Source organism: Bos taurus, chromosome 3 (assembly GCF_002263795.3).
Source record: "Bos taurus isolate L1 Dominette 01449 registration number 42190680 breed Hereford chromosome 3, ARS-UCD2.0, whole genome shotgun sequence".
NCBI lineage: Eukaryota > Metazoa > Chordata > Mammalia > Artiodactyla > Bovidae > Bos > Bos taurus.
In genome coordinates this window covers 559,741-583,391 of record NC_037330.1, presented here as the reverse complement: position 1 = coordinate 583,391, position 23,651 = coordinate 559,741, and the positions used below count along the sequence as shown (strand labels likewise).

At 43.8% G+C, this 23,651-nt stretch overlaps 2 protein-coding genes across 11 annotated transcripts in view; one reads left to right on the top strand and one right to left on the bottom strand.

Annotated features, from left to right (window-relative positions):
• The window catches only part of DCAF6 (DDB1 and CUL4 associated factor 6), a 181,645-nt gene extending 168,909 nt beyond the window's left edge, over positions 1–12,736 (top strand). For 7 of the 9 annotated variants that reach the window (NM_001191229.1, XM_005203397.5, XM_005203396.5 and 4 more), the window contains 2 exons: positions 1,793–1,898; positions 10,291–10,762. In NM_001191229.1, the coding sequence (NP_001178158.1) occupies positions 1,793–1,898; positions 10,291–10,355 (171 nt within the window). In that variant the 3' untranslated portion in view covers positions 10,356–10,762. Of the gene's footprint in view, positions 1–1,792; positions 1,899–10,290; positions 10,763–10,863 lie in introns of those variants that run through there. The other 2 variants (XM_059884583.1, XM_059884582.1) reach the window with 1 other exon arrangement.
• A 900-nt stretch (positions 12,737–13,636) lies between these two features.
• GPR161 (G protein-coupled receptor 161) overlaps positions 13,637–23,651 on the bottom strand; it is a 111,747-nt gene continuing 101,732 nt past the window's right edge. The window contains exon 6 of one of the 2 annotated variants that reach the window (XM_024989764.2): positions 13,637–22,303. In XM_024989764.2, the coding sequence (XP_024845532.1) occupies positions 22,038–22,303 (266 nt within the window). In that variant the 3' untranslated portion in view covers positions 13,637–22,037. 2 annotated transcript variants of the gene reach the window in all.

Genomic DNA, 23,651 nt, shown 5'->3' with positions numbered 1-23,651 from the left:
GGAGAAGACCCTGATGCTGGGGAAAAATGAAGGTAGGAGGAGAAGGAGGAGGCAGAGTATGAGATGGATATCATCACCGACTCAATGGACAGGCATTTGAACAAACTCTCAGAGATAGTGAAGGAGCCTGGCATGCTGTAGTTCATGGGTTGCAAAAAGTTGGACAGGATTTGATAACTGAACAACAGCCCTCTCTTAAAACAATAAGGGGTGCATTGCTAAAAATATTAGTAAATTGAAAAACTCGTTCTGTACGCCACGGTTGACGGTTCATAGTGAGATTCCCACGTATATTTTTACTCATTATGTCAATAGACCTATATTAAACACTTAAGGCCCCTTGTCCATGGAATTTTCCAAGCAAGAATACTGGAGTGGGTTGCTATTTCCTATTCTAGGGGGTCTTCCCAACGCAGCTGTCGAACCCAAGTCTCTTTTGTCTCCTTTATCGGCAAGCAGGTGCCACATAGGAAGCCCCTATATCAGGTAGAATCCTGGATTTTAAAAGATAAACCCTTTCCTTCAGAACCCAAAGACTAGTGGGAAAAAACAGACATATGAACAACCAGAGTACAGTGTGGTCAGTGTCAGAAATGTACACGTAGTGTTCTGGAAACTCGTAGAAAGGAATTTTCAATTGGAGTAAATGGGATGGGAAGGTCTTCACAGAGGAAATCAGAATTGGACTGAGTTTACCAGGTAGACCAGGACCAAAGGAACATTTGAGAGAGAAGGATCAGCGTGTTTCAAGTTGCTGTAAGGTGGGTGAGCCATCTGCGTGCTGAGGACACATAAGAAAGCAGCTCAGCGGGCCTCATGAGGCCGGGCTGTACAGGGCCCTGTGGGCACCCTCATGAGTTGACAATGTAATGTCGTTGGGGGACTGCTGATCAGGTTAGTGTCTTTTCTTCCTTTACTGCTTTCCTTCCTTCCTTTCTGTTTTTCCTTTGCCATTCCCTTTGGTTTCCTCTTTTTTCCTTTGTCTATAATTATACATTAAATCCATAGATGTTCATGGATGTTCTTTAGTCCTATTCTTCATACTTAAGACACAGTTCATTGGTAACTCTCATCCAGAGGTTTATTTTTGAAGTTAACTTTGAAGTTAACGTAACATTTTCCTTGAGGGGCACAAATGACCCAGGGATAATAATCTAACAGTGCTGTCACTAGAAATATCAGTTCCACTAGAGGGAAAAAAATAATAAGCGGACACAAAGTAGACTGCTCTGCTTTTATAAACAAATTATAAGTAAAAGTAAATTGAATTCTTATGTGTTTCAGGTAGCCTCAGGGTTTGACCTTTGTCTTTCTTCCAGTTAAAGAGTAGTGTTCTCTGATCTTACTCTGTTGATTACAAGCTAAAGTAATTATTTGGCATTGGGTGGCCTTAAGAGGGCAATGGCACCCCACTCCAGTACTCTTGCCTGGAAAATCCCATGGATGGACGAGTCTGGTAGGCTGCAGTCCATGGGGTCGCTGGGAGTCGGACGCGACTGAGCGACTTCACTTTCACGCATTGGAGAAGGAAATGGCAACCCACTCCAGTGTTCTTGCCTGGAGAATCCCAGGGATGGGGAAGCCTGGTGGGCTGCCATCTATGGGGTCGCAAAGAGTCAGACACGACTGAAGCAACTTAGCAGCAGCAGCCTTAAGATGGTAATATAGACTCATATAGATATATGTGAAGAATGAAGTAATTCATGTTAATTCTTTACAGTTCTCCTAGTATCTAAGGAAAACATACAGTTACTCTATGATCTTTGACATGGTTATTTAACTTGTCTCATAGGTTATAACTCGAAATGAACTCATGCTGGAAGAGACTAGAAATACCATTACAGTTCCAGCCTCTTTCATGTTGAGGATGTTGGCTTCACTGAACCATATTCGAGCTGGTAAGAACTGTCAGTATGCCTTAAAATCATTATTATATTTGAAAAAACATTATTTAAGATTGACGTTAAAGGGATTTATATTTAAGGGGAAAAGGGGATTTTCCTGACAGTCCAGTAGCTAGCACTTGCACTTCCACTGCAGGGGGCAGGGGTTCCATACCTGGTTGGGAAACTTAAGATCCCACATGCTGCATGGCGTGGCCAAAAAATTCAGAGATTTTATTAATCTCCTTAAATTACAAGATCAAGGCCAACTTTTTTTGGCCTTAACTTTTTAACTTTTTTTTTAAACACAAGAAGTGTATTTCTTGCTGACATTAGGTCCTCTCAGACTACATAGAAGGCGGCTTAACTTTTGAACTGAGTGGTATGAATTCTTGATCTTAGTACAGTAATTTGTATCCCCATGAGCCAACTTTATTGAACTGTCCTAATGAAAAGATGACATCACTTCAAATCTTTTATTAGCTATGGTTTTCTTCTCAGAGTGGAATATCATATCATAAACCTTAAGATGTGTTAAGGTTTATGTAAGTAAGTAACTTTTAATGATACATTTGGCCAAAATCAATCACAGCCCAGACAAAAATGAATGTATTACTACAAAGATTTGAAACAATAGCTCAATGTATTTTTCTAATTTTTGTGTGTTTGTTTTAGAAGATAAACCATGGGGTTCAGTGCTTCAGATACAAAACTTCACATTACAATTAATTACATTATATTATAACTAATTTTCAAGAAGGAATAGAATAACCTGTGTTCATAACAATAGAAAGTATCCAATATCCATTATAAACAAAATGTTTATCACTTCACTGATAACACAAATTTCTTTATATGTTGAGTACTGTTTAATAACACCAACCATGTATAGAGTACCTTTAATGAATCAGGCAGCATACCAATCATTTCACAAATCTATCCTCAGTTAGCTCCAGCCCTCTACATAGTAGAGTATTTTTAATAACTCACTGCAGGTCACACAACTGATAAACGGTAAAGCCTGAATTTGAAACTAGCTTCCAAGCATTTCCTCTCCTTTTACCTACAAATTTCAGTTGCAGGAACATATTCAAGTCATGAATAAGACATGCAGTCCTCTGGATGAGCTGATTTCAAACTGTTTTTCTAGTCCATTCTTTCCTTCTCTGTCCTCTCCATTCTCTGTGCTGCCGCTGCTAAGTTGCTTCAGTTGTGCCCAACTCTGTGCAACCCCATAGATGGCAGCCCACCAGGCTCCCCCGTCCCTGGGATTCTCCAGGCAGGAACACTGGAGTGGGTTGCCAGTTTCTTCTCCATCCTCTCTGGCCCTCTCTAAATCTGTGGGTACCTCAAACTCTTTCCTGCCTCAGAATCTTTACAGTCATGCTGTCCCCTCCCACCCTCACTCTTTGTTAGAATAACTTCTGTCCTGGGTTCGATCCCTGGGTTGGGAAGATCCTCTGGAGAAGGGAATGGCTACCCGCTCTAATAGTCTGGCCTTGAGAATTCCATGGACAGAAGAGCCTGGTGGGGTCCATGGGGTCACAAAGAGTCAGACACGACTGAGTGACTTTCACTTTCACCTTTCTGTTACAGACCCTCAGGTCTATATAAACGGCAGACTGCATATCATTTCCTCAGAGAGTGGGGAAGGGAGACATAAGTATTCCTGGCAGAAAAAAAGAGTATATAGCATTTGTCTTAAGTCCTGGAAGAGACTGTGGTACATCTACAAATTTAAAGACTCTCCTTATGTCTGTAATTAAAGGAGCTGGAAAGAAAACCCTCAAATTGTCAATATCAACTATTACAAGGAAAGAATAAAAATTTCAAATGGTTAAAGCAAAACAAAAAATAAACCTAAAATGAAAACAGAAAATGTTTGCAATCCAACAGCATATTATCGTGGTACTTCTTTTGCCCCCATGTTATTCACTGTGACATCTTTTGATCTGTTTTCTTCAATAAGAAGCAGTACTCTTAAAATTCACTTGACTTCAGATTTGAGGAGGCACTGTTTTATAGAACAGGAAAAACATGTGCTGATTATGATAACTAAATTTGCTGATGATGATAACTAAATTTTCATATAGAGTTCATCTGGTGAATGGCTCTTTCTGAGTTTGCCTATAGGAAACTGTTTCTCCTTTCATTTGTGCAAGAATCTATTTTAAATGCGTGCTGATGTATCAGTGGTTTGTTAACTCAGTTACTACTCTCCTTCTTTGATTTTAGAATTAGCTGCTTATAATATAAAGGTTTTCTTTATTCTATTGTTTTTGTTTTTTTTTGCCAGCAATCAAAGGGAGACACTTGGTAGTTGGCTTAGTCAACCTAACTCACCCTCTTGTTTCTCTTAAGTAAAATCCTTGATAGGAAAAGATAACCAAGAGTTGATATTTCTGCTGCTTTTATTCTTAAGATATCTAGTTATTTGATGAGTCAGCTACTCCTTTCCTCTCCTTTTCTTCATTGTCCTGTATTCCAAGTACAATGATGTGCGCTTTAAATCTCCTTTTCAAAACTACAAATACCTGGTTCCTACGCACTAAAGATCCTGATTCATTTTATCTGAATAGGATTTGAGCTTCTGTATTTTAAAAAAAACACCCAAAATTTTCTCATGAATGCTCTACTAACAGCTTTTAGTTTAGGCAACTTCATGAGAGATAAAGGCAGTTCTGAGATTCCTAGAAGCTTTGACAGGCTTTGGAGAGATGGTGTGTGAACCATTCCAAACTCTTCTAGAATATGTTACAATCTACTCAGTTTACTCCCCTCTTTAAAATTCTCTTGTGCCTCCCCATGCTCTTAGGATAAAGTCCAGTGTTAACATGGTTTATAAAACCCTGAAGCATTTGTTGCTACCTCTGGAACATGGCAGATGTAGATCTAAATAGCCATATCTGTAGAGCTAACATCACACTGAACGTACAGGCACTTACCCATTCATGTACAAATTCACTCCATCAATTAGGGTAGCTTTACTCCAGAATACAATCCATATTCATCTATCTTGGTCTCCCCACTTCTGCTCTCACTTTTGTATAGTCTGATTTCCACAGCAGTCAGAGGAGGCTTTTTTAAAATGTGGGTCAGTAAGTTCAGTTCAGTCGCTCAGTTGTGTCCAACTCTGCGACCCCATGGACTGCATGCAGCGTGTCAGGCTTCCCCGTCCATCACCAATTCCCGGAGCTTACTCAAATTCATGTCCATTGAGTTAGTGATGCAGTCCAACCATCTCATCATCTGTCATACCCTTCTCCTTCTGGCATAAGTCTTTCCCAGCATCAGGGTCTTTTCCAATGAGTCGGTTCTTCGCATCAGGTGGCCAAAGTATTGGATTTTCAGCTTTAGCATCAGTACTTCCAAGGAATATTCAGGACTGATTTCTTTTAGGATGGACTGCTTTGATCTCCTTGCAGTCCAAGGGACTCTCAAGAGTCCTCTCCAATATCACATTTCAAAAGCATCAATTCTTCAGCACTCAGCTTTCTCCATAGTCCAACTCTCACATCCATACATGACTACTAGAAAAACCATAGCTTTGACTAGACGAACCTTTGTTGGCAGAGTAATGTCTCTGTGTTTTAATGTGCTGTCTAGGTTGGTCATAGCTTTTCTTCCAAGGAGCAAGCATCTTTTAACTTCATGGTTGCAGTCACCATCTGCAGTGATATTGGAGCCCAAGAACATAAAGTCTGTCACTGTCTCCATTGTTTCCCCATCTATTTGCCATGAAGTGATTGGACCGGATGCCATGATCTTAGTTTTCTGAATGTTGAGTTTTAAGCCAACTTTTTCATTCTCCTCTTTCACTTTCATCAAGAGGCTTTTTAGTTCTTCTTTGCTTTCTGCCATAAGACTGGTGTCATCTGCATATCTGAGGTTATTGATATTTCTCCCGGCAATCTTGATTCCAGCTTGTGCTTCATCCAGCCCAGCATTTCGCATGATGTACTCTGCATTTAAATTAAATAAGCAGGGTGACAATATACAGCCTTGATGTACTCCTTTCCTGATTTGGAACCAGTCGGTTGTTCCATGTCCAGTTCTACCTGTTGATTCTTGACCTGCATACAGATTTCTCAAGAGGCAGGTCAGGTGGTCTGGTATTCCCATCTCTGTCAGAATTTTCCACAGGTTGTTGTGATCCATAGTCAAAGGCTTTGGCATAGTCAATAAAGCAGAATTAGAGGTTTTTCTGGAACTCTCTTGCTTTCTCGATGATCCAGTGAATGTTGGCAGTTTGATCTCTGGTTCCTCTACCTTTTTTAAATCCAGCTTGAACATCTAGAAGTTCACGGTTCATGTACTATTGAAGCCTGGCTTAGAGAATTTTGAACATCACTTTACTAGTGTGTGAGATGAGTGCAAATGTGCAGTAGTTTGAACATTCTTTGGCATTGCCTTTCTTTGGGATTGGAATGAAAACTGACCTTTTCCAGTTCTGTGGCCACTGCTGAGTTTTCCCAATTTGCTGGCATATTGAGTGCAGCACTTTTACAGCATCATCTTTTAGGATTTGAAATATCTGTACTGGAAGTCCATCATCTCCACTAGCTTTGTTCGTAGTGATGCTTCCTAAGGCCCCCTTGATTTCACACTCCAGGATGTCTGGGTCTAGGTGAGTGATCATACCATCATGGTTATCTGGGTCGGGAAGATCTTTTGTATAGTTCTATGTATTCTTGCCAACTCTTAATGTCTTCTGCTTCTCTTCAGTCCATACCATTTCTGTCCTTTATTGTGCCCATCTGTGCATGAAATGTTCCCTTGGTATCTCTAATTTTCTTGAAGAGATCTCTTGTCTTTCCCATTCTATTGTTTTCCTCTATTTCTTTGCACTGATCCCTGAAGAAGGCTTTCTTATCCCTCCTTGCTTGTGGGTCAGTAAACCTTTTCTTTAAATGGCCAGAGTAAATAGGCTTTGTGGGCCATGTGGTTTCTGTTGCAGATGCTCATTTCTGACAGTGTTGCAAAAGCAGCCATAGATAATATGTAGATCGAGGGCATGGGTGTGCCTTAATACTACTTTATTTCTAGAAATAGGCTAAGGGAGGGTTTGCCCAGGGGCCATAGTTTGCTGACTCTCTTTTTTAAGAAGTACATTAGGTTATGTCACCCTTGCTTAAAATTCTCAGGGGCTTCCCACTGCTCATAAAATAAAACCTAGACTTCATACTCCGGTCTACAAGAGAGAGACCTTCCAGCCACTGAGTCCATGCATTTGTTTTCTGCTCGCTTGCTACATTTTAGCCGTAAGTGACTGCTTTCCTCCTCAGACTCATAAAGCTTATTAGTATATTTAGGACCTTTTCACTGGCTGTTTCGCTGCCTTTTAGACAGCTTTGTTCATTTGCCAACTTCACTAATAATTGAACATACAATTGAGGCCTCAGCTCCAGTGTCACCTCCTCAGAAAAGTGTTCCTTAGTCACTCATTGTGAAGTTGCTTAAAGTGCACACGCTCCTTCTCATCACTTACTCTCTGGTCATTCCCTGGTTTTCCTCAAGTACTTATTCTAACTTCATTTATTTGTTGCCTTGTTACACAGATTAAAGGATAAAAATACATTGTCTTGTTTTCTGTTTTTCTTTTCTAGAAAGTGAGTTCATTAAGACCAGAGACCTAGTTTGTCTTATTCAAATCTGGATAGCTAGTTCCTAGAACAGTGCCTAGCACATAATAGTTGCTCAGTCAGTGTTCTCATTGAATGAATGGGTGAGTGAATGAATAAACTTAACAGTATCAAATCTCTAGCTAACCAGGAGTACTGTATTGATTCTTTGTGGAATACAGGTTTCCTTCGGGTAATTGTTTTCATACCTCTGTTGTCCCCTCTCTCCAGCCCCAGCCAGCTTATTAATAGTATCTCATATTTTTCCTGATCAAAAATAATTTCACAAATATTCAGTTTGTGAAAAATTGAATTTTTTTCAATTCAAAAATTCAAAAATAAATTTAGAAGTATTTCTAAAAGAGAATTAAAGGAGCCTTCCCACAAATGTAACCCTTATTTACAATAGCAACTTGGTGTTGTCTTGCTTTTGAAAACAGTGGCTTTCTAAGTCATTATTTCTAGTTGTCATTTTAAAGAACACAGTGTTCTCAGCCCTCCTTGGCCTTTAATTGCCAACCAGAGATTTGTGAAAGTGTTGAACTGCTTTGCAGTTTTATTACCTCAGTAGTACTCTGTGGACAAAAAGATTTTATTTAATTTTGTTCTTAAAAATTGGGTTTACATTCTGAGAGAGATGACTTTGCAGAAGTTGTGTGAGAAAGATCTGGAAAAAAAAAAAAACCACCATTCTGCCCCCTTCCTCATTCCAGAAGCCACTGTGAGTTACTCTGTGACTATATAAGAGACCCTAGGCCCTCACTGGACTGCATGTTGCTTGCTTTGGACTTTGCAGAATTCTAATGTCTGCTGTAAACTCCCGGATTTGAAGGCTGTGACATTTCATCTTAACCCTCCATTTCCCCATCTTCATTCATAATGTGACAACCAAAAAGAACTGGGTCATCCTGCACATTTTAAAATACGCTGATGCTGTTTAAACATGTTCCACTAATATGACCGGTATATTACTTATGATACTCTAGGTAAGCAGAACAGCAAATTCATGTATTGTTCTCTCCCATGAAAGTATGCTGCTAAGTCGCTTCAGTCGTGTCCAACTCTGTGCGACCCCATAGACGGCAGCCCACCAGGCTCCCCCGTCCCTGGGATTCTCCAGGCAAGAACACTGGAGTGGGTTGCCATTTCCTTCTTCAATGAAAGTTGCCATTTCCTTCTTCAGTGGCGCACACAATAAATATAGCATAATCTCTTTTATACTCATATACCTTAGGTAACTTGTTATTGATCAGAAAGTCTCCCACTGTGTTTAGATTCCTTAGTGACCTGTGAAGATTTATTATAATCTTATCTTACAAATGTATATTGAACACTTTAATAACTAAAACTTGTATAACTCAGGTTACAAATCATATACACATATATTATCTTCTCAGTTTGACATTGAAATGGAGTTGGTATAGAGGGGATTTAATCTTAATTTACTTGGACAATTAAACATACATCCCTTCTGTATACTGGTGTTGACAATTTAGAATTCACTGGGAGTATCTAAGCCCCTGTGAATAATAAAGCCCCAGGATTCCATCTTCTCTCGGTGTTGAGAAGCCTGAATAATTCCCGTGTCTCACCTTCAGCCTCCCGGCTTGCCCTGGAGAAGTGTCTGTGATGGAAAGGCTCCATCCTGGTGGCTGCAGTGGCTTGACACTGTGGCCTTCGTTGTGCCCTAATGCAGTGTGTCTTATCTTAGTAACACTTAAATTTGTTTATTTGATAAACCTTCATTGAACCTCTTGTACTAGGCCCTGAGGATAAAAGATAAAAAGAAATAACTCCTACCCTCCCAGGAGCTCACCGTCTGCAAGAAGATGTGCAGACAGACTAGTACTGCAATTAGAATCATCATTATATGGTACATATAAAATATTCTGGAACCTGAAGGAAGGAGTTCATAATTCTGCAAGTTAGGGATCTGAGAAAGTCTGGGCAAAGTTTCACAAAGGGAAAAATAGTTGTATTGAGATGAGTAAGCATGACCTTTGTAGCTGAAGAACTAGGTGAGTGTCCCAAGCAGAGGGACAGCAAATGTAAACCGTGGAACTTGAGAGGACATGCCATGCTGGCGCACCAGATGGTAATTGCACACTCCCTTGAGTGGTCAGCCTAGATAAGCTCCTTGAGGACAGAGAAGACCCTGTGACTGCTTTGGTCACCACTGTATCCTGGAACATAGCAGATATTTAAGAAATATTTTTATAACCAGAAATACATGTGTTGTGTGCTGAGTCGCTTCAGTTGTGTCCAACTCTGCAGCCTGCCAGGCTCCTGTCTGTGGGATTCTCCAGGCAGAAATACTGGAGTGGCTTGCCATTTCCCTCTCCAGAGGATCTTTCTGACCCAGGGACTGAACCTGGGTCTTCTGCATTGCAAACAGATTCTTTACCATCTGAGCCAACTAGGGAATGATTCCCAGATGCTCTTGCACAGCTTCCCTCTCACTCCCTTTGGTGACACCTGATATAACTCCTAGGAACACAGTTTGAAATCATTGCAGTAGACCATTATAGATCGAGATCTTTAGGGTTTTTATTTTGTAATTTTTTTTATCTTTAGAATTACATGAATATTCTAAGTTAATAGTGCTGTGTTTCCTTTATTCTTTGCCTCTAGAGGCAAAAATAACTTCTACACATAGCTGTGAGCTGATCTTCACATGATGATATTTTGAATTATACACATTTTAATCAGTTTTATTTAAGGTATTGACAACTATTTTGATTGTAATACTAAAGGCTGTTTTTTTTTTTGTCTTCTGTGTTTTCCAGACCGGTTGGAAAGTGACAGATCAGAAGGCTCTGGTCAGGAGAATGAAAATGAGGATGAAGAATAATAAACTCTTACTGGCAAGCACTTAGATGTTCTGAAATTTGTATAAGACATTTATTATATATATTTTTTCTTTACAGAGCTTTAGTGCAATTTTAAGGTTGTGGTTTTTTTGAGTTTTTCCCTTTTGAGGGGATAACCTAACATTGGTTTGGAATGATTGTGTGCATGAATTTGGGAGTGTGTGTAAAACAAAACTAGCAAAATGTTTTAAAAACTTTTTGCCATGTGTGAGGAGTGGTAGAAAATGCAAAGTGCAATATTTTCCCTAACCTTCGGATGTGGGAGCTTGGATCAATGTGGAAGAGGAATTTTCATTAAATAGTGAAAATACTGGTTCAAAGGAATGTCTATACTTGCCATTTGCATGTTTGTTGCTTTCTAATTAAAGAAGTTGGTTGTTTTACGATATCCTGAATTTGACTTTTTATTTAATGCCTTGCTGTCTTGACCCGTTTTCCAAATCTCTTCTAGATTTAATAACCTTTTCTGTTTTGACTTCTCTTTGACAGAATTACATACAAGACCTTTTTTTCATCTCTCCTTCCAAAGTGCTTTATCTCCAATGATCACCTTTCATGATTAGTGGTCCCTCGTTACCCAAGTACAGGGGTTAGTCCCCGTGCAATCTCAGAGCATCATGGATACTCAACATAATAGCACAAGCTTATTTTGAAGAGTTCTGGCTTCTGGCCTTCCTGTCTCCACCTTCTAGATTTCAGCTGAAAATGTTGACCATCCAGTCTCCTAATTCGTAGTCCTCCTGCTTGCTGGTGTCCACCTTCACCCAACTTAAGCATCTACACCCAGGTCTATCTTACAGGTTATGACCTGAAGCTGTTCCTATAGACTTAACCCTTCAGTAATTCTCTCTCCTATCCCCTAAGCTGTCGTGCTCCTGTCTCTGACTGAGCCACAAATAGACTCACAGGTGTTGCCAGATTCCCATGTGGAGATCAGGGATGGCTCCTCCCAGATGACTGCAGACCCAAGGACATGTGTTGCTAAGAGAAGACAGATGGCTTTTTGGATAGAGGAAAAAAAACTCTAGTTGGCTCAGTAACTTCAGTTGGACTTAAATGTCTAGCTCTTAGTCTGGGCAGGACACATATGTATCTGTATTAAGAACATGCTAAATGCTCAAAGGGGAAAGGAACTGGTCTCTAAACAGGGCAGCTGCATGATTTTCAAAAAGTATTAGGGTCTATTTCTGGTTCCCAAATAGTTACATGACCTGCTCAAGCCATCTGATTTCTCTGGGCTTCTGTGTCCTCTTCCTTTATGGGCTTCTGTTTCTTGATGAAAGTGAGAGTGAAAAAGTTAGCTTAAAGCTCAACATTCAGAAAACTAAGATCATGGCATCTGGTCCCATCACTTCATGGGAAATAGATAGGGAAACAGTGGAAACAGTGTCAGACTTTATTTTGGGGGGCTCCCAAATCACTGCAGATGGTGACTGTAGCCATGAAATTAAAAGACGGTTACTCCTTGGAAGGAAAGTTATGATCAACCTAGATAGCATATTCAAAAGCAGAGACATTACTTTGCCAACAAAGGTCCGTCTAGTCAAGGCTATGGTTTTTCCAGTAGTCATGTATGGATGTGAGAGTTGGACTGTGAAGAAAGCTGAGCGCCAAAGAATTGATGCTTTTGAACTGTGGTGTTGGAGAAGACTCTTGGGATTCCCTTGGACTGCAAGGAGATCCAGCCAGTCCATTCTGAAGGAGATCAGCCCTGGGATTTCTTTGGAAAGAATGATGCTGAAGCTGAAACTCCAGTACTTTGGCCACCTCATGTGAAGAGTTGACTCATTGGAAAAGACTCTGATGCTGGGAGGGATTGGGGGCAGGAGAAGGGGACGACAGAGGATAAGATGGCTGGATGGCATCACTGACTCGATGGACATGAGTCTGGGTGAACTCCGGGAGTTGGTGATGGACAGGGAGGCCTGGCGTGCTGCGATTCATGGGGTCACGTAGAATCGGACACGACTGAGCGACTGAACTGAATCGAACTGAAAATGGAGGTAGTCCTGTTTCACCCCGTAAATCCCAGGGGCTGTGTTAGGAACACATGAAAGGTCGGAGGGCTTTACAGAATAACTGAAAAGATTACTGCAGCACACAAAATAACAGTTTCTTCCACTAGAACAGGAACAGAGACGTGCTGGAAAACTAACAGAGCAGACTGGAGTGCTTAGTGGGGTCAAGGGTGACTGGCAGGAAAAGCAACAGGAGAAAATCAGTGACTTCACTTCAGTGTGTTCACTTGGCAGTGAAGGAGGCTGGGCAGCTGGGAGTGGAGGAATTCTGAACTTCTGGTTTAATTTGGCTAGGAATCTAAAATTGCAACTCAAACATTAAAAAGTGGTATTTGTCCAAGGAATTAGATGCCTTAGTTTTATTGATTTTGTAGTTTTGTGGTGTACGTTACAAAGGGCTTCTGTGGTGGCTCAGTGGTATAGAATCTGCCTGTCAGTGCAGGAGATGCAGGTTCAGTCCTTGGGTTGGGGAGGTCCCCTGGAAGAGGGAAATGGCACCCCACTCCAATATTCTTGCTGAGAGAATTACCCCCAACAGAGGAGCCTGGTGGGCTACAGTCTGTGGGGTCACAAAGAGTCAGACACAAATGAGCACATATCACCAATTGGTTATAAAGGAGCAGGGCAGGCCAGACAAGTAGTCAAGAAGACAGCAAAAAGAAAAGATTATACAGAGACAGACTTGATGAGTCCTGGCCACTCCCATGATCCACTGTTTGTTGGGGTGTGGGGGGATGCCAGGATCACAAGTTGGACTCTGGATCTCAGTGTTCCACTTAACCACTCAGAAAAAGGAATATGGCTTTAGGGCTGGCAGGTACAGGGTCAGATAAAGGTGGTAGGCTCTGTGCCTTGAGGTTGTACGAGTCTGATAATCTCTACCATCCGCCCTTTGACTTTGGTTGTGGGGTAGACCAAGCAAGAGAGCACTGCTCTTCATTAATCCTCCTTTGAAACTTAGAATTAACAATGTTTGTTGTGTCTTTCCTGGTTACTTCCCAGTCATTTAACAGTATTCCATGAATCTAATTTTCTTGCAGTTTATTAAAAGTACATGGATAACTGTACCTAGGTGACTGTGGTATGGATTGTGCCACAGTGGGCTCAGTCTCCTTCCTCTTTTCAGCCTGTGGGAAGGGAGGCTTGAGAAAAGGACATGTCTGCAGAAAAAGGGTACAGGTAAAGGAGGAGACACCCAGAGAAGTCCACAGTCCATAAGTACAAATTCACAATTTGCAAAGCTCTACACAAGCCAAAAACCAGATATTTAATCAGGTAAACAAAATTATTCTAACTACACTTTTACTTGTTTATAAATATTTATAATGACCCTAAGCATTGGGCTGGGGGCGGGGGGGGGGGGAGCTTTGGGGGGGGAGGTGCTTCCCTGATGGCTCAGACAGTGAAGAATCTGCCCCTTGCAGGAAACACAGGTTCAATCCCTAGGTTGGGAAGATCCTCTGGAGAAAGGAATGGCAACCCACTCTAGTATTCTTGCCTGCAGAATTACATGAACAGAACAGCCTGGTGGGCTGCAGTCCATGGGGACACAGAGAGTCAGATATGACTCAGCAACTAACACTAAGCATTTTTTTAATCTTAAAAAAAAATCCAAAAACTTCAAGTGAACTGTACTTCTGAATCAGCGTGCTTTTGTCTTGAAGGTTGGGTTTTAACCACCTTTGCATCCAGGAGTCCATTATCAGAACACAGCATAGGACTCCGCTCCTTAAGCATCACTGACTGACCTATTTCCAGCCACACAGGCTTTTTCCCCTGCACTCTCAGCATGGCCTTGCCTGCTGAGGCCTGTGATCCTCCCCAGGACTGTCTTTTGCTCTGGGAAAGTCTGACTCACCTATGATTAGTGATATTTCAAAATGGTGGTGTCAAAAGGAAAAAAGTGGCTTTTAATTCTTAAGCTATTACTACTACTCAGGGAATTGCTCTCTGAGGGAAATGAAAACAGCTTTGTCTAGTTTGTTCTCCTAAAAATAACAATGAGCTGAACTGTGTTCTTGGTAATCATGTAGATTGAGTTTGTTCTTTGAATTCCTTCCAGTGAAATCTGATCACTTTCCTTAGGCCTGCAGTTTTTTATAGTTCTGGCAAGCAGATATTCTAATCCCCAGATTCCTTGGTTTACAATAGTTTTTTCTACCGACCCAATAAAGCCCCACTGGCCTGTTCTATTAATGATGACTGTCAACTATCCTTCATCCTCCTCAAGCTGCAGAGCTGGCTTTTCCTTCTCTGTCACATCGCCAAGGACGCTTTGAGACTTTGGACAATTCTCTGTACTTCCTGAGGCCTCCTTGGATTGTGTGTCCCCCTTCCCAAATGAGAAGGATGATCCAGCTCTGCCCCTCTTGTAGTCATATACGACTGTGCTCACAGCCATTTTCCTTTGCTTCAGGGTGAAAACTCTGATTTCTCTTTACTCTCCCGTGGAATTTACCTGGGGTTCTCTGTATCCTGTGGGTGATAGCAGTCTCCTGCCCCTGAACTGCCTCTTCCCTCAGGGACTCTGAGGGTCACAGAGTCTGAACCCAAGTGCCAAGGCCACTGCCGAGCAGTCACTGTCACTACAGGAGGGAGCTGCCCTTGGAAGCCTGGTCACAGCTCAGCAGTGTCCCTTCTGACTGTCCCTTAAGGGAGGTCAGAGCTGAGCTTGCGCTTTGATTCCAGATGCCACACCAGCCTGGGACTCCATCATCTTCACTGGCCATTAACAGAAAAGCTCCACTCTTCCTGACCTCCTGAACCCCAAATGCTAGTTGCCCTTTGCTCCCTCGCCTCCGTTGCCTTCCCCTTTCTCACCATGTTCCTGTGTACTGTTCAGCAAACGTGACAACAACCTTCAACACCGCTTATGTAGGGTAACTGTTATCTTTTCAAGATTCTCAAGTCTTGTCGTCAAGAGCCCTGTAAAGCACAAGTACTACACCCACCTGCAGAGCGGAGGAAAACCAGCAGCGGCTCAGTATCAACTATGGCCCAGGTACTACGCTCAATGCCTTAATCCACATTATCACCTCGGAGGGAGACCCTCTTGGAGTCTGTGTCCCCACGTAAAATGAATATATATAAAATGCCACATATAAAATGAATACAAAGTTCATTTTATAGATGAGAAAACTGCAATACACAAAGATTGAGTAGTTGGCCCAAGGACACTTACTAAGCCAGTGACAGTATGGAATCTGAATCCAGAACTTCCCATAGCAAATGCTGTGCTATCCCCATTATATCACATTTGAGCTGATAAGCAATGAGATAAAGCATTTGGAAGTGCCTAATAATGTCCAGCACACAACAGGCACTCAAGTAACTTAACATGTCAGGTTCACAGGAGTCTCAGTACCTGCTAGTTTCCTTCTTCAACCTTTGTAGCCACATCACCTCCACAGTTCCTTCTAGACTGGAGATAGCCGGGGCTCAAGCTGAACCCTTGTCATGAATATATCCTGTGGTCCATCCAGAGACCTGTCTAATCTGTACGTGTTTCATGGACCAACTGTCAGGATAGAAAAGTACTCATCTAATTAAATCTGAACACGCCAGTAAGGTCTCTCACTGTTGCTGTTGTTCAGTTGCTCAGTCATGTCCAACTTTTTGCAAGCCCATGAACTGCAGCATGTCAGGCTTCCCTGTCCTTCACCATCTCCCAGGAGTTTGCTCAAACTCAAGTCCATTGAGTCGATGATGCCATTCAACCATCTCATACTCTGTCATCCCCTTCTCCTGCCTTCAGTTTTTCCTAGCATCGGGGTCTTTTCCAATGAGTTGATTCTTTGCATCAGGTGGCCAAAGTATTAGAGCTTTAGCATCAGTCTTTCCAATGAATATTCATATACTTTATGATTGACTGGTTTGATCTCCTTGCAGTCCAAGGGACTCTCAAGAGTGTTCTCCAACACCACAGTTCAAAAGCATCAATTCTTTGGTGCTCAACCTTCTTTATGATCCAACTCTCACATCCATACATGACCACTGGAAAAACTGTAGCTTTGACTTTATGTACCTTTGTTGACAAAGTCTCTGCTTTTTAATGTGCTGTCTAGGTTTGTCTTAGCTTTCCTTCCAAGGAGCAAGCGTCTTTTAATTTCATGGCTGCAGTCACCATCTGCAGTGATTTTGGAGCCCGAAAAATAAAGTCAGCCACTGTTTCCACTATTTCCCCATCTACTTGCCATTAAGTGGTAAGACCAGATGCCATGATCTTAGCTTTTTTTTTTTTTTTGCCGAGCAAAGGTTTAATGAGCCCCACCCAGAGCCATCAGTGGGAAGCCTTCTTCTTCCCTTCCTCCTTCTTCTTCTTCTCCTTTTACACCTTGGGCTTCTTGACCTTGCCTGAGGCGCTCTTGTGCGGTTCCGAGCTGGGCTTCACCTCATTTTCCCAATCACTGGAGCTGCTGCTGGAATCTGAAGTGCTCCCTTGGCTGTGGCCATGGCTGTGGTGATGCTTTAGGTTATCAGCTGACCCACCCTGAACTTTGGGGGAGCTGTGCTTGGGGTCTCCCACCTTGCCTGCCCCTTGGGGCTTCTTGGAGGTAGACTCCACAGCTGCTGACAGGTCGAACTCCATGGTAGTGAGAGCTTAGCTTTTTGAATGTTGTGTTTTAAGCCAGCTTTTTCCACTCTCCTCTTTCACTTTCATCAAGAGGCTTTTAGTTCCTCTTCACTTTTTGCCATTAGGGTGGTGTTATCTGCATATCTGAGGTTATTGATATTTCTCCCAGCAATCTTTAAGCTTGTGATTCATCCAGCCTGGCATTTTGCATGATGTCCTCTGCATAAAGCTAAATAAGCAGGGTGACAGTATACAGCCTTGACGTACTCCTGTCCCAGTCTGGAATCAATCTGCTGTTCTATGTCTAGTTCTACCTGTTGCTTTTTGACCTGCATACAGGTTTCCCAGGAGGCAAGTAAGATGGTCTGGTATTCCCATCTCTTTAAGAATTTTCCACAGTTTGTTGTGATCCATTCTATCAAAGGCTTTAGCATAGTTAATGAAGCAGAAGTATGTGTTTTTCTGAATTCCCTTGCTTTTGCTATGATCAAGTGGATGTTGGCAATTTGATCTCTGGTTCCTCTGCCTTTTCTAAATTGAGCTTGTACATATGGAAGTTCTCAGTCCACATATTGTTGAAGTCTAACTTTGAAGGATTTTGAGCATTACTTTGCTAGCATGTAAAATGAGTGCAATTGTGCAGTAGTTTGAACATTCTCTGGCATTGCCTTTCTTTGGGACTGGAATGAAAATTGACCTTTTCCAGTCCTGTGGCCACTGCTGAGTTTTCCAAATTTGCTGGCATGTTGAGTGCAGGACTTTAACAGCATCATCTTTTAGGATTTGAAATAGCTCAGCGGGAATTCATCAGCTCCACTAGTTTTGTTCGTAGTAACAAACTGCGAACTACACTCCAGGATGTCTGGCTCTAGATGAGTGACCACACCATCTTGGTTATCCTGGCCATTAAGGCCTTTTTTGTACAGTTCTGTGCATTCTTGCCACCTCTTCTTAATCTTTTCTTCTTCTGTTAGGTCCATACTGTTTTTGTCCTTTATTGATCCCATCTTTCCATGAATTGTTCCCTTGGTATTGCTAATTTTCTTGAAGAGATCTCCAGTCTTTCCTATTCTATTGTTTTCCTCTATTTCTTTGCATTGTTCACTTTTTTTTAAATTTTATTTTATTTTTAAACTCCACAATACTGCATTAGCCTTGCCAAATATCTAAACGAATCCGCCACAGGCATACCCATGTTCCCCATCGTGAACCCTCCTCCCACCTCCCTCCCCTACCCTCCCTCTGGGTCGAATGTTCATCGCAGCACTGTTTATAATAGCCAGGACATGGAAGCAACCTAGATGCCCATCAGCAGATGAATGGATAAGAAAGCTGTGGTACATATACACAATGGAGTATTACTCAGCCATTAAAAAGAATATATTTGAATCAGTTCTAATGAGATGGATGAAACTGGAACCTATTATACAGAGTGAAGTAAGCCAGAAAGAAAAACACCAATACAGTATACTAACGCATATATATGGAATTTAGAAAGATGGTAACAATAACCCTGTGTACGAGACAGCAAAAGAGACACCGATGTATAGATCAGTCTTATGGACTCTGTGGGAGAGGGAGAGGGTGGGGAGATTTGGGAGAATGGCATTGAAACATGTATAATATCATGTATGAAACGAGTCGCCAGTCCAGGTTCGATGCACAGTATTTCTTTGCATTGTTCACTTTTAAGAAAGCTTTCTTATCTCTCACTGTATCAAAGCCTTTTTCCTCCCTCTCCTGTCCTGTCCACCCCAGGATTCCTTGTCCTATTGCAAATACTTGAGTTAGTCTCACCAGTTGCTCAAAGACTACACAGCAGCTCCTTAAATGAGAATCAAATAACATTAACAACATTAACACCAGATGGCCCTTCTCTTACATTCCTCAACCCCATTCCTACAGCAGGGATTTGTTTAAGATCACACAGCTGAGCAGTGTAAGCAAGCTAGCTGGGTGGTCCTTAAAGGCTGAGGACAGCGGTGGAGACCCAGCGTTCAGAGGAGGTGCTCTAAGCCAGGAGCAAACAAGCCTTCAGCTGTATCCTCGACTCTTTCCCGCTGGGGACAGCCGGTGGTGCACAGCCACACTGCTGCCACCTGGCGTCGAAGGCCCTGAATCGGAGCCTGGGAAAGGCCTCGGCAGTGACCTGTGTGCTTGGTAGTGTGGGACTTCGTGCCTTCCAGGTCACACTAGCCCGCAAACCTGGCATCTGGGAGACAGCATGGGGGGTACTTAGTCAAGTGGTAACCTCGATGAAAGCAGTAGAGATGGGCAACAGTCCTACAGGTGGTCCTGTCAAAACTAGAAGATGCAGAACTGAGGTTTTTATGTTAAGTGGCCAAATGTCCCACTTACCGCTCCCCACACTGCCCCCTCAGGAAGGCTTCAGGTTGCCACCGCACAGCGGGATAAAGCTAATGGGCCAGCGTTCAGCAAGGGCAGTTGGGGTTTTGACTTTGTGCACCAAGGACAAGTGTCCCCAAAACTGCCCCCCCTACAAACCTCAGTGTACGGGGAGTATGTCTTTGTCCTCTCCCCACTCACCTCCTTTTGCGCTCCCTTCTCACTCAGGCTGAGTAAGGAGTATTTGAATTCCTCAATATGCAGAATATGGTTCTAGCTGCCGGACACCCTCCAAGTCTTGGTTCAGTCACCTCCTATAGCGTGCTACCCCTAACTCCTTCTAATTGGGAATATTCAGCTCCCTACAGAGCCTGCAGCTCTTCCTAGAGCCATTGCTTGACTTTGCTGCTTATTAGCCTCAGTCTCCTCTAGGTCTCTTCCTACATTAGAGTGAAACACTTGAATGTTATTACAGAGCCTAGCTTGATGCCTTGCACACGCTAGATGTGCAGTGCTTGGAAGATGAATGAATGAATGGACTTCAGTACAAAGGAGGAAACGCAGAGAATGCTTTTGGGAAGTACAGTATTTCTAGATTGGCTTAGATGAAATCTAGTATATCCCAGCTAGTCTGGGATCAGCCTGTGAGGACTTGGGAGGTCTCAGGACACTCCTTCGAGCCCAGCCAAGTACAGTCCAGGGAAGGCACTTTCCAACTCCTGGGATGCAGGCCGCTTCGTTGCACTCAAAATGGCCTGATGGGGGTGGATGGGGTCGGGGGGGCGGTCATCTTAGGTTCCTGCCCTGTTCCCCCTGAGAGCATACTAGAGTATGGTCCCTCTAGAAACTGGATAAGGACAAGTGCTAGGAAAAAGTACAGAAAGCAAAAATGCCCTCAGATTTAGGAATGCCAGCCAGTAGTGAGAGCAGAATCTGACTGATCTGCACATCACCTCAGCAGAACCCACAGGTGAAACTGCCCTCTGCTGCTTCCCTCTTCCAGCCAGAATGCAGACTGGGTGAATTTGATCACTGTGAAGGTAGCAGCCCCCAGATCTAAGGAAAAGTCTTTTGTAAACTGCAGACAAAGGGACCAGCCAACCACTGGTCTCTGCCACACAGCAAAGGCACACTGCCTGCTGGAGAACTAGTTACAGTGAAACACTGCAAAGGTGGTGCACTTTCTGGAACGGCTGCCTCATAACAGATGTGGGAGAGCTCAGAATCTATCCTCTGCTGACCACCTGGAATTTAGAAGTGGGGCAAGACCTGCACTTGGCTGCTGTCATCTAGGCTGAAGGGCAGGAACAGGTGGTTCAAGTCACCACAGCCACTGATGCAAGCCCACACATTCAGCTGCCCATCTCAAAGGGATGGGGAGAGATCTCACGTACGCATCACAATCCGTGGCCCCACTTTCCACCTCTGAGGACATGCCCTCTGCACCCATTTGTATGTCCTTCTGGTTGGCATCCTGTCAGGACTGTGCTCTAAACAGACACATTGGATCAGCCCATGCGTCAGGCCTGAAGTGCTTCACATGCCCATCAGACATGACACCCAAAAGCTGTGCAATTATTGATCCATGGGTCACTTTTTTCCCCCTAACAAATTCAGAGAACACCAAAGATCAGAGTTAGAAAGGACCCTGGCCACCTCTCAGTCCACGGGACCACAAAGACTCAGACACGACTGGATGACTAAGCACACACACAGTCCAGCCCCACAATCCCTAGCTCATTTTCCAGATGGCCCAGAGGTGACAGGGAGTCCCAGTGACCCGAGTAACATAAGGCAGAGCCGGGCCGGCACACAGTTCCTGACGCCAGGTCCAGAGTTCTTCAAGTCTTTCTTAAGACATTGAGGGCAGGGAAATAGTAGCTGCTGGCCATGGGAGTTTTCCCTGGAGGCCAGCTAATCTAAACAGTACATGAGGCATCACATACAGAACCTATTCCACGGGATTTTCCTGTGTGAAGGGGATTCCCTCCAGTGATAGCAGTAACTACTCGGCAGTGCTTGGCCCCGCGGCCCTGTTCAGGTCCGGAAGATGAAGGTGCTTCCTAACCACACGGGTTGTTTTTCTTTCTAGAAATGAAACGTCTGGTATCTGTTCCTTGCTCCTGTGCTTTACAGTGGTTTCTCCCTTCTTTTAAAATACTAAGGAGCCAGTCCATAGGGAGGCCTGTCCTCAGTGGCCACAGCCCCAGAGCTGCTGCCGCTGCCCAGCAGCCAGGGAACGGTCCCTACTAGAATCAGCAGACCCACAGGCAAGGCTGTAACCAGGACGCACGGGTCTGGGGTCTGTGCTCCTGGGCTCTCCTCTGGGGACTGTTCAGGGCAGAACCAATGGCCCCACACAGCCCGCATCAGCCACACAGAGGAAGCGCCATCCTCCAAAGTGTCCCGAGGTCTCTGGTAGAATGCATGGCTGGACTCCCAAGGACACAGGTTGTGAAGAAGAGGAGGTGGCCCACATGGTGCTTTCCTGCCCAGCTGAGGCCTCTAGCCCCCTCTAAACCCCACTCCGCCCAGAGTCTCAGCCACACCTCCATCTGCTCTGTTTTGTGCTCTGGTCCCATCACTGGGATCCACAGAAAGCCCTCGTGTGGTCTCACACAGACACTGAAGTCACTTACAGACACTGTTTTCAGTGTTTTTTCAGATGACTGCATATCAGATGTTGCTCACGGGGCCCTGGCACAGATGGTAACGGGCGTCCACCCTCATCTCTGCTCTGTGGCTAAAACATCCCCCTCTTCGATGCTCTGAAGCTGCAGCCTCTGACCTGCGAGAGTTCTGCTGCCTCGGCGGCTCCCAAAGCCAATTCCAGGGACAGTCCGAGCTGTAAGCAAGACCCCAGGCAAAGCCTCCTCCCCAAATAAGTTGATTTTGGCTTCAGCCTCTATGGCTTTGGCCAAGCTGGTTGCGTAACTGTCCAAGGACTTGTGCACATCAGCTTTCACGTGAAGAATAGGGTTCTTGGCAGCTTCTAAGAGAGAAGGCAGAAAGAAGGTTAGTGAGGGGCCAGGACTGATGGCTCCCCAGGACTGGCCTGCTGTTGCTTTACTGACCTGGGAAGGGGAGACAAATAGCTGAAGGCTGTGGGTTCTGGAATTTAGAGTCCCCAGGCGACAATTCCCTACTTACTATTTGGGAAATCTTAGACGTCATTTAATCTAATTTCAGTTTCCTAATCTGTAAAGAGATCATGGCACACCCCTTATGTCATAGGGTTCCTGTGATAATTAAACAGTTCTTCCTAAGATGCGTTAGCTTAGGTCTGGCTCGTAGGAAAGGCTTGATAAATACTTTCTATTGGGCTTCCTTGATAGCTCAGTTGGTAAAGAATCTGCCAGCAATGCAGGAGATCCCAGTTCAATCCCTGGGTCGGGAAGATCCGCTGGAGAAGGGACAGGCTACCCACTCCAATATTCTTGGCCTTCCCTGATGGCTCAGCTGGTAAAGAATCTGCCTGCAATGCAGGAGACCTGGGTTTGATCCCTGGGTTGGGAAGATCCCCTAGAGAAGGGGAAGGCTACCCACTCCAGTATTCTGTGGGGAATTCCATGGACTGTGTAGTCCACGGGGTCCCAAAGAGTTGTACATGACTGAGTGATTTCACTTAATTTACATCTGTAAAAGAGTTCTCTGGTCTTTCAGCTCCCTGGAATGTGCAGCGGTTTTGGCTATAACTTCCACAAGCCTGAATGTTGCCTCTGGCCTTTCTACACCCGCTCAGAAATTCCTCACAGCCATAGAGAACCTCAGGGTTTGAAGGACATTAGAAGTCAGATGCCCTTTCCCCAGGGACTAGGATCCCTGACAACTTAAGTGAACAGGTTGTGGGGCGGGGGGGGGGGGGGGGGGGGGGCTTCAGTTTCACATCCTGATGGCTTTTAACCTCACTGCTTGTTTTCCTCCTGACATTTTGGAGGGAACAGCTTATCCCCTAATCCTCATGTTGCTTGGAGTAAGCAACTTGCATGCCACACTCCAAGAGGAGAAGAAGGGAGGAACACGTGCCCTCTCCCTGCCCTGCCACTCGCTCCCGGGAGGACTGATGTGGTCTTAGAAGTGTCTGCTCCTCACCCTGTCTGCAAAGAAGAGTGCCTTTGGTATGCTGTCCCCCAACATGGAGGCTGATGGAGCGAGCTTGGCCATATGTGGGCTGGGTGCATTGGGGAAGGCTTCAATCCATTTTTTTTTAATTTGGGAGTAACATAAGGCCCATGAGGCTGCTAATCCAAGCTCTGTTCTTGAATCTACTTTCCCCATAAAACAGACGATTTGATGTCTGCCTCCTTGACATCCATGACCAACCCTTCCATTCATCTGGA